Source organism: Atta cephalotes (genome assembly GCF_000143395.1).
Source record: "Atta cephalotes unplaced genomic scaffold scaffold00018, whole genome shotgun sequence".
Lineage (NCBI taxonomy): Eukaryota > Metazoa > Arthropoda > Insecta > Hymenoptera > Formicidae > Atta > Atta cephalotes.
The window spans coordinates 4,507,152-4,518,068 of NW_012130082.1; the positions used below are offsets into that span (position 1 = coordinate 4,507,152).

Genomic DNA, 10,917 nt, shown 5'->3' on the forward strand with positions numbered 1-10,917 from the left:
GAGAGAGAGAGAGAGATTTTATATTATAATGATGTGATTAAAATGATCGTGAAGGATACATCCTTCTTCCGTGTACGGCATTATACCCGGTATTCCCTTTTTGTTGTAACCATACATAGAAACCTCGATACTGTAGCAATTGACATGTTCCTTTAGGATAGAGCATAGATAACGGCGGGCAGTTCCGGCTTTGTTGTGATCTTGATTGTACATAGTGTTGCCCAATTCATAGTCCTCCGCATGCTGAGCTAGCAATTTCGGCAGGACAATGTGCCTCTCGTACCTGAGGGGCTGGCAGCCATGAGTCAGATTAGGTTACAAGCGCGATTAACGTTAGATTTCTATTCTCTCACTTCACGGTAGAATAGTCCGATTTCTTTCAAATTTCGCTTAACGGAGTATTTCAGATTATTTGAAATTAATTAGAGTTACCTGTAGACATCTTCGTATGTATTTCCGTAGACGAAGACGCCCGTGGCATTGGTGTGAGCGTGTAAATCCAGCACGCAATCCAATGGTGTCTGTGCGTTTTTATCGAGCGATTTTAACATCGCTCTAGTCGCGAACAAGGTAGGGTGAATCCATTCAGAAATGCAGTTCCAAGATCGATTCAGATCTAATCCCATCACGGTAGATCTTAGCGTGTAAAATGATTGAATATTATTTTCTCATTTACGATGAGAAGAACGTTCGCGGAAACAGCAAACTTATTTATTCGATTTTCAATTTGAGTTTTTATTTGTTATTAGTTTATTACGTCTATTAATTTCTTCCTATTCTCACCTGTAATTTCCGAGAAAGGCACCGTCAGGGTTCAGCATCGGCACTATCTTGAAGATGACGTATTCTCTTAGAACTTGAGCGATAGGATGCGCACTGACTAAGAAATCCATCAAACCCTGACACACGAAGGAGGACGGTGACTCACCGGGGTGAACTCTAGCGAGGACGACGACCACTTTTCTAGGTCGTTCCACGTCTTCGAGGTCGGAAGTTATAGTCACGAGCTCTACATTCCTCTTTTGGATCGACTCAGCCAACGTCTCTCGCTTCGTATATAATAATCTACTACATAAGTTGTCGAGATGCACCATGTAACGCGTGTACGAGTATGGATACGTTAGAGCGAATTGATAAACATCATCTTCACGGTCGAACGCAAAAGCGAAGCTCAGTACATAGTGATTTTGATGCTGCGCAGATCTGTAATAGAATACCTGTAACATCGAGCAGAAATGCTTCTTTTATTACTAATGAAATTGATAAAAATATAAACAGATTAATAATGCGAATTATAATGTAAATATCAAGAGAAACTTCTTTAGTTACTAGTAAAAGAGTGATTTATGTCAAAATTATATTTTATAATATATTACATCATTTTATGACGATATTGATTGATCAAATTTAGCTGTCAGCTATAGGCAACGTGATAATCATCAAACGACTCACGATGCTGATAATTCTAATTTAAAAGACTACTACTTGATGGAGTAATTGGATATTGAAAGAACCCTGGCACAGTTTCTCTAGATTTAACATGAAGATACTTCTAATAAATTGAAATGTCTGCGTCTCTCAATCATGCGATAGATACAATTGAAAAGATTTGCTAGATTGATATACATACATTTGCAAATTGAAATTGTAAATTTAGGATAGTGAATTAAATAATCGGGACAAAATATTTTTTTAAAATTACTTTTCTATTAGTTTCTAACAAATTTAATAATTTTTACTGAAGAAGATTCAAACATTATTCTTCGTCATCATTTTTCGTTTGAAGCTAAATAAATATATTATGTAATAATATATTATGTAATAATACATGTAATTAAAAATTCATAAATTACTATAGATGTAGGACTCATGTCAAAATAGTCATTGACTTTCGACGAAAATAATCATTTTATAGATTTTTCGAGACAGACTATTTCGAAAATAATCACTCACCTGTTCTCGTGGTATCCTCTGCCATTTCGGTCTAGTACTGCTCTTCACTAACGGCGTCATTCCCTGTCGAAAGAGATTAGCGCTCTTAGAAATGTTTACGATGTTGAATATCACTCGTTGATCTATCTTCACGTTGTCTACGGTGAAGTTAAACCACAAGCGTAATCTGGGACCACAAGTGTCAGGTCTAATAAAGAGATCGTATTCGAATTCAGAGATCAAGTCCACTCTGCCGAGATTGCCGGTTTCAAAGGTCGCATCAAAGCAAATATGGCCCTTCTTAGCTTTACCGCTGTGGCCAGGTGGTCGCATCACCAATTTGTTTACGTTGCCCAGACCACCCTCGACATCACTATCTTCACTCTCTGTAAACAGCGTAAACAGGTCCAATAAAATGATTAAACAAGAAAGATAAACATTTTTTAAATATATTTTTTAAATGTGCTTTTATCGATAATTCCACTCTATAAGAGAAAAAAAAAGATAACGTTGCCAATATTATTTCACGATCGATTCGTGATTTTTAAATAATTTGACGTATAGCAATGAAATATTGGTTTATTCATGTGAGTCATCAAGTGGAACGATGAAGGATGTCTGACCGGCACGCTGATAAAGACTGGTGTGCTCCAAGGGATCTCGTCCCTCGCAAGAGAAGACCATGACTTGTCAAATGACACGGAACGATCTATCGACAAAGCAACATTATCGGGCACTATCGGTAAACTGTGTCTTCTGAATGATATGACGAGAGAGCAAGCATAGAGCAAACGACCTATCGGACGGAAGACAATGAGAGACTGACGGCTTTGTGAAACTGGTTCTACATCGTGGAACGTGTTACCGCCTACGTGATAAGAACAGAACCTCCCGATTTTGCTGTACGCTCGTGTCCGCCTTCGTGGAATCTCGCCTGATTCGCAATCTCGCGTGAACGAGTCCGTGCAAGAGAAATGGGAATCGGCTCGTGATGAGAACTCGCGTGGCTGTCAGGCGTCAAAGATCTCGTACGTGCGATCTCTAAACAGTCTGATTTCTCCCTCGCCCACATCGAAATCCAGGCTAAACCGAGAAAACTCGTTTGCGGTCACGAGATCCGAGCTCATTCGGGGCAAGCTCGGAAGTCAACTTTGCTCTCTGATTGATTCGATTCAACAGATGCTGAGATTAGAACGGAGTGTGATTGAGAGGCTTGACGAAAGTTGTGATAGTTTTACACGAATTACGGAATTGACGATCGAGATATAATGATACTCAGGTCATTCCTTATCTGGAGGTCGATTAGCTGTGAGTAATATGTATTCTGAGAATCGTCACGTTCACCTATCATGTATATTTTTCGTTATATATATGATCGAATTTTTATAAATGAAATTTTTATAAATGAAATTACACAAGACGAAATCTTTTTTACTTCATTGTATAATTATTTACTAGATATTTATTGAATTTTTAATCGATTATATTTTTAATCGAAAATAATAAAAAAAGTTATATTATAAAATTCTTTTTCTAATAACAATTCAATTAAATTATTTACACAAATCAATTGGAAATAAATTTTCCAACAAAAGATGTCATAAATCAACTATATAAGAATATATGATTACATATTATGATTATATATATTGATTATATTATCGTTGGAAGTAAAGCAATAAAATTATAAAGAATATTTTTATGGTTTGATAAAAAGATATGTATTTTGTATAAAAATAAAAATTATAAAAAAATAGACGATTCAAGATGCTTCAATCATATTGTATACAAGATAAAATTCTATAAAACCGATTTTTATCAAGTTCTTCATGGAAACCCTGCCTTTATCACAATTCATTTGGTATAGCAATAGTTACAGATCTAAATCCAGATCACTCGATATCTATTTCTATCGCATCCGCTACTCGACGACGCAAATGTCGCATTTTATGGCTCTAAAGACACTATAGACCTCCGCTGTAGAAGAAAGGTATACTAACTTTACATCAAGATACGTATAGTTGGATCCATCAATGATTCAACGCGTGGAAACAAAAGAGTTGCACTTTGTCTTTTCAAGAAACGTTGAATGTCTTGTCTAGCCATTGTCTATCTATAGTAACACATATGATGTTCGAACTAACGTAAAATATCGATTATTTGTGATATTTTAGAATAAAGTTTAATTTAACTAATGCCTATGATTAACTAAATGAATATCGATTAATATTCTAAGTAATTTAATGCTTTATAGAATAATAAACTTTAATAATTAAAATTATATGTTTATCAATAGTTTATGGATCTGTTTAATTACATTAATGATTACTGTGACTGGAATTTACACTATAACATTTATAATTGAATTAGAATGTTATTTATCATTGCATTTTTGCATATATTTAAGAGATTAAATGATACTTTTATAAATAAATAAATTCTCTATTTTTTCTCTATTTTATATTAGATGTTAAAAAAATTTTTAATTAATTACTCTGTTTATACAATATTCATTATTTATCCGTTTGATAAACTATAAATATAACACATAAATTATGTTTTTGTTTATAGTAACGTAACATTAGTTTATAAAAAAATAGAATTTTTTAAATTTTCGGAAGTAAACGACTATTTACACATTTCACCGTGATTACGTTAAATAAATATTGCGAAATTCTTAGAACGGAAAATCGAACGACGAGAATGGCGCCCAGAAAGTGCAATTAAAAATGAAAAAAAATAGAAAGCTTGGAAAACGACGAAGAAAGAAAAGAATAACAGAGAAAAAAAGAAAATTGTGGATATATATATATATATATACATCGGCAAACTCACGTTAAATTTTCCACAATTTCTGTTATACGTTTGGGAAAAATAACAACGACCATTTTTTACACTCCGTCCTGCTTTAATTGCTGCTGCAATAATATTGTTGTGAGGTGGGGAATTGAAAATTAATAAGACGTTGGAAATACAGATTGTTAAATTATTTTACATTACTAAAATACAACTTACTTTTTGATAATAAAAATAACTATTGCGATCGTGAACTTTAATAAATAATTAATTGCAAGAAAAAAAAGTAATAAATAATATTAATATTATAACTTAAATTTTCTGAACAAGATCAGGCATTATTGTTTTCTCAGGAATATCAATAATAATCAATAATTAATTTCAAATGATCAATGTCACGAAATAAAGAAAAATAATAAGAAAAAAATATCGTTTGTGCTCAGCGGAAATTGACTTTGCGACATACAATTCCACAACATCCCTAAATCAGATGCATACTTTATCAAGTAAAACGCGTTCAATTAACTAACTTTCATGTTTTCGATTTCGCGTGCGCGAAGCGGTTCGAAAAAGCCGTCAATTGTTACGTCTTTAGAATTACCTCGATCATTCCAGCCAAGTGATTGACAACCTGTGTTGGTGTTCGCCTACGTCTCCCGAGTGGAGTTTCGAGGTAGTGCGAGATGGGAAATGTCAGGGTGCAATCAGCAAGCGCGTGATGATCCTCGCGTGACCCCTCGCAAAGTGGATTCGATCGATTTGACGGATCGCGAGCGAGATCCATCGAGAACGTGTGCGGACGCGTGACAGGTCGGCGATAGCGCGTGCAGTCACGAATGAGTCCCGTGAGTCCCGCTTTGAAGACAACGTATAAAGAGCATGCATGTATAATACATACCGGTATCCTCGGACATGACGGCGAGACACGACGGGACTTGTTCCGAACTGGACCATGCGAACAGCGACTTTGCTTACTGGGCGACACCGTCGCCGAGTTCATCCTGGTTTCCTTGGTTTGTTGAATCGATATGCAATATGCGTTTCGAGCAACGCGGTTATCTTGTACCGCAAACTGTTTCAGATAAGTTGGTAGATGACACGAACTTGTTCGTTGTACAGGAATAAATAAAAATACTTATCTCCGAAGTCTACTTTGGAACTTGCGGTGCAATGACCTTTTTTATTTATAGTAGCATATGCTGATGTATATTTTTGAATTCTGTTCATCTATAAAATGAAATTATCTCGTTGCGAATAGAGAGCGCAAATATCTGAATATTTAAAGGATGATGTTCTTAATTTATTGTCAGCCTTGTGTTTTAAAAACGAAAACTGTATTTGACATCCGAGTCTTGTGTAGGTGTGTAGACTTATCGCGTGACCATTATTATCTGATTCTCTAACTGTAACTATAATGAATTTTTCGAATCGATAACACAACAACTAGAAATTCTCCAAAATAAGAATCTTAATTTTGGAGATCGAAGATTTTGCCCCAGGTGTAATTGTTCTTTATAGTATCCAATTGTATAGTTAATTAGATTGTTACTCAACACTGAAAATTAAAATTTTACGTAGCCGTTCAAACAGACGCTAGTTAGCAGCCAGTCACGTTATTTCCAACAAGATCCCGAGCATCGTCCATTTTTCCTTGTTATTTCACTAATTGGCGTACTTATATAATTCTTCGAAAGAAGAAACAAGCGAGAAGGGTGGATACGTAATTGTATCGCATTCTCACAAGAAACATAATACATTTGAAATTTTTTGAATTTCATGTTATGTTCTGAATATATCAGGCTTCAATATTGGAAAAAAAGCGATATAATTCAATTCAAATAGAAAATAGAAAAGAATTGAAAATGAGAGAAATGATACAAATAAAAATAGGAGTAATTTTTTGTGCTTCTTATAATATAACATTATTAACAAATTAATATCTACTTTTCATCATTACTTTTAAAATTTGAAATTTGAAATAAGCAATTTGTGATTAGTTCTATTTGACTTATATTTAATACTGTCGTTTAATTTTAAAATACAATTTCCTTTTCTCTCTCCTGAATAATTTAATACTTTTTCACTTACGTCACTTTTCTTGCGGAGATGTGATCTTTGAAACACGTATGCAGTCTTATTCTTAGATCCGAGCAATGCTTAATGTATCCGATAAACGCGCTTGCAATATGGCCGATAAGGTGTGCGATGATATCTCGGCTAAATTGCGCTTTAGAATGATAACTTGAGATTGAAGAAAAGGAAGAAAGAAGGAAAACGTGGGTGGACGCAAGATCTTTCAAAACATTTCCACAATTTTCACGAGCAAAATGACGACTTGGTCACTTATTTGTCCTTTTGTCATCGTCTTATAATGAATTTTAAAAAATCGATATAGAGTAAATGAATTGAGACGCGAGGCGGATGCTACGTATAAAGCAAGTTCTCTAAAATTTTTAGAATAAAAGGTCACTCTCCAAGATTGAAAATTGGGCCACTCCTTTTCTAAACTGGCTCAATTTTCACTCTTTAGAATGAAATTTCACTCCAAAGAATTTAGAGAGGATGCAACTTATATGAGAATAATAAGAATAATCTGTTGCCGGTATTGATATAATTTTAATATATCAATCATGATGAAGAATGGATATCTTAAATAAATGATTGATACTGAATCATATAACAATGATAAAATAATATATTGCGCTCTGCGATATCAAGTAAAATAACCTTGTATGACTTATCTAAGCTTTATGATTTTTTCTGGATCTAATTTTTTGTTAGATCCAAAATTAAAAACTGGTGAAGATTCAAAATGGTAGAAATATTTGATATATTTTTAAAAAATATGAGACATTTTCAAATATTTACACGATTGTAGTGAAGATTTTAAGAAAAAGTAGCTTTTAGATCATATTAAGACACTTTATAACAGTATTATAACATTGAATTACTTTATCTTCTATTTTTCTAATATTTTTCTTACGAAAAAGAGAAGAGCATCTATTTAAGTTGTATTGGATACTTACTTACAAACACTAGATACAGTATATTGAGTATACTGGACAAGGTTCGATTATCTCGTTCATATAATGATCTGGTCTTCTACTTTGTTCTTAATTTTCTACAAAACTATATATAATAATCGCGAAAATCGAAATAGGCTACGATGCAACGAATTTCCAAAGATAGGATGCAAATTAAATGATACAAAGAAGAATAAAAAGACTAAAAGACGAATGGGGAATAATTCTGTATAAACATCGCGCTGCAGGATCCGGTAAACCAATTTCCCTCGGAGGATATTTTTCTGGATGTCGGTTAGTGGTGGTGGTGGTGATGGTAGTGACGGTAGTTGGTGGTGGCGCGCGTTCTCTGGTGAATGCCCTCCTCCCCCGGGCTTTGGCTGGGACCTCCGGATGAAACCCCCCTTTTGGCCGTCTCTCCGCATCCTGTTCTGCACCCCTTCCATTACTCTGTGGGAGTACTGGGTGCGCAAAACGAGTGGGAAGAGGGACGAGCGTGGAACTACACGAGAGAGAGTGAATGACTGCGAGAACGCGAAGAGATCGATATTCGAAAGACCCCTCCCCCTCGGTGTCTCCCCCCCCCCCCCGAGCATCCCCCCAAAACCCCGGCTGGCGGCTCCGTCTGACGCTGGCACCCCTCGGTCTACCCTCGCAGTGGCGTAGGAAGGAGGCGCGGCCGTCGCCCGGGGTGGAATGGGCGCGCCGCGTCGGTCTTCCCAGGACACTCGGGAGCATAAAGAGGACGAGCGTTCCCGTAAATTATCCGCTGCGCCATCCTCTCACGGAATTTATGCGACCTCCTCTGGAAGAGGTGTCTAGACTCTTCTGGCGATTAAGACGTAGGATGGGCCACTGTAACCCGCGTCGATCGATCGTTGACGATCGGTGAGTTTTACAAGTGGTTACACTGCCAATTCGATGTGGTATATCTTTAGGACATTTCGATGTCGACATCAACGTCGACGTCATGATTGCGACGTACAGCGACTTCTGCTTGTAAATTATAATTCTAGAAATTATAGAGACTATAATTGTAACAAGTTATGTTAAAAGAGTACGAGGATATAAGGATAGGCATAAGTTTCTTTCATCGTTCAATCATTAGTTATTTCTAGCTAACGCTTCTAAATATGTCAAGACTTTGGTACATAAGTTATTTCTTCTCTTTTTCTTCTTTTTCTCTTTCTGAAATTTATTATTAGTGTCTCAAATTTATACAAATGTACAAATTTAAGATAAAAAACAAAAAAAAATCGAGTCAAATATTAAATTTGCTATCGGATTTTTTACATAATTTTAAAATATAAACGATGTTATATAACACTACAGTTATAATAAAATATTATTATGATAATAAGTTAATAACGAAGAGAAATGTAATATCTGAAACTGTACATAACTGTTTGTTACTCTTTAGTAAACTGAAACAAGAATTTTAATTAGTGTACATATATATGTATATATATATGATATTACAATAATAATAATTGACTATAATTATAATTTATTATGATATTACGTAACATTTTATGTTTTTGAATTATGTAGAAAATCTGGATATATTATAACATAATAAATATATACAAAGAAGCATAGTATTAATAAAAATTGATACTGAGATTGGATTATATTTTTATATGTTTCTCTATATATACATTTATTCTGTTAATATATTCCAGTCCAAAATCTTTTATCAAAATTGCTTATTTCATGAACGTTGATAAGCAGTATTCAATCTCCTACGCCACTGACGCACTTCGACTGACCCTTATATGCATACGTGCTATTTACCATTAGATTACACCCCTTGTCTCCCTTGTCCCTTTTCGCTTCTCCCCAATGACTCTTTCTCTCTTATTTCCTTTGTTCCACAACGGCGCTCCTTTGCTCCACGCCATTCGCCTATCTCTTATATCTTGTAATACCGAAATGTAATGCAAACGAAAACCATTTCTGTATATATTTTTGCATCCGATCCTTACCTTCATCCATGACGTGACTCATTAAGAAATCGTTCGTTAACGAACACCCTAACGCTACAGAAACAAATAGACCCACGCATGTGTGTGTAAAAAAGAAGCGATCGATAGACCTCACATATATTTGCGTTATCGTTCATGGTCACTGATCGTAGATGAGATCGCCGCTATGAGATAAACGCGTTCGCCGTTTACTTTGTGGACTTTTTAAACTCTCTCATGTTCGTACGACTTATTTAGTTAGCTATTTGATACTAACTTGATTTTGTGTGAAGATCTTATTGTTAGTTTAAATAAAGGAGGCCTATCGGAGGCTTTTTTTTATCGTAAAGAAAGCATAATGATTTTGTTGTAATTTTTGAACCATTTTTTAATATTAAATTTTTTTTTTTTATTAATAAAATGGTATGTATTTTATTCGCACAATGGAGTTTTATTTTGTGTAATTTTTTCAGACAGCGTTTTGCATAGTTTTAATCGACTGAATAGCAAAAGACTCGACATTCATAATATCTCGTGCGAAAAATTATTTCTCGTGACCAAATTAAGAGCGATTTGCATCACAATGAGCAACAAAATTTCAGCAACGGAGAGAGAAAGAGAGGAAAAAAGAGGAAGAGAAATGTAATTTTATTTTATCGAATAGAATATGGGATTCGCTGTATGATGAAATTTGGCCGCGTTTGCATTATCGAAAAGCCATTTGTCGAGGGAACGGGCACTCCCGACAAGCTTTTACACCCTCTGTCCAACGCTTGCGCAATTCAGTCCTTCATCAACCCCTCCATTGCATAAACCCTGGCGCGTGCGTATTTATGACCGCTCTCACCCCATCTCTCTATGTCTCTCTCTCCCTTTTCTCTTTGGTTTCTCCCCTTTCCCCTTGATAATCGAGGCGATGTACGGTTGTTCAAAAGTTCGTATACACTCATGATATTAATCATGCCAGCCTCCCACGAAGATCGGCCGTCGTAATGTAGCTCGATCGATCGGTTAGCGATGGATGTTATGCTACAGTTAACAGATACTAGCTTTTAGCTCTACAACTGCACTCTTTCGCGCTCTTCTAGTAAGTGTCTTGTTTTTTGTTTCCTTTTTTAATCTCCGTCACTACTAACAATAGGTTCAATAGTTTGGAAGATTCATTTATTGTCTTAATTGAAATTGTTTCTCTCTCTCTCTCT

General features: G+C 35.2%; 1 protein-coding gene across 1 annotated transcript in view; it reads right to left on the reverse strand.

Moving 5' to 3' along the window:
* LOC105618797 (cytosolic carboxypeptidase 6) overlaps nt 1-5,642 on the reverse strand; it is a 7,808-nt gene extending 2,166 nt beyond the window's left edge. Inside the window, exons 1-5 of the mRNA XM_012200327.1 lie at nt 5,627-5,642; nt 1,954-2,318; nt 784-1,217; nt 433-636; nt 60-283 (exon numbers count right to left, since the gene is read on the reverse strand). Of these exons, the coding sequence (XP_012055717.1) occupies nt 60-283; nt 433-636; nt 784-1,217; nt 1,954-2,318; nt 5,627-5,642 (1,243 nt within the window). The remainder of the gene's footprint in view (nt 1-59; nt 284-432; nt 637-783; nt 1,218-1,953; nt 2,319-5,626) is intronic.
* Between the last annotated feature and the right edge of the window lie 5,275 nt (nt 5,643-10,917).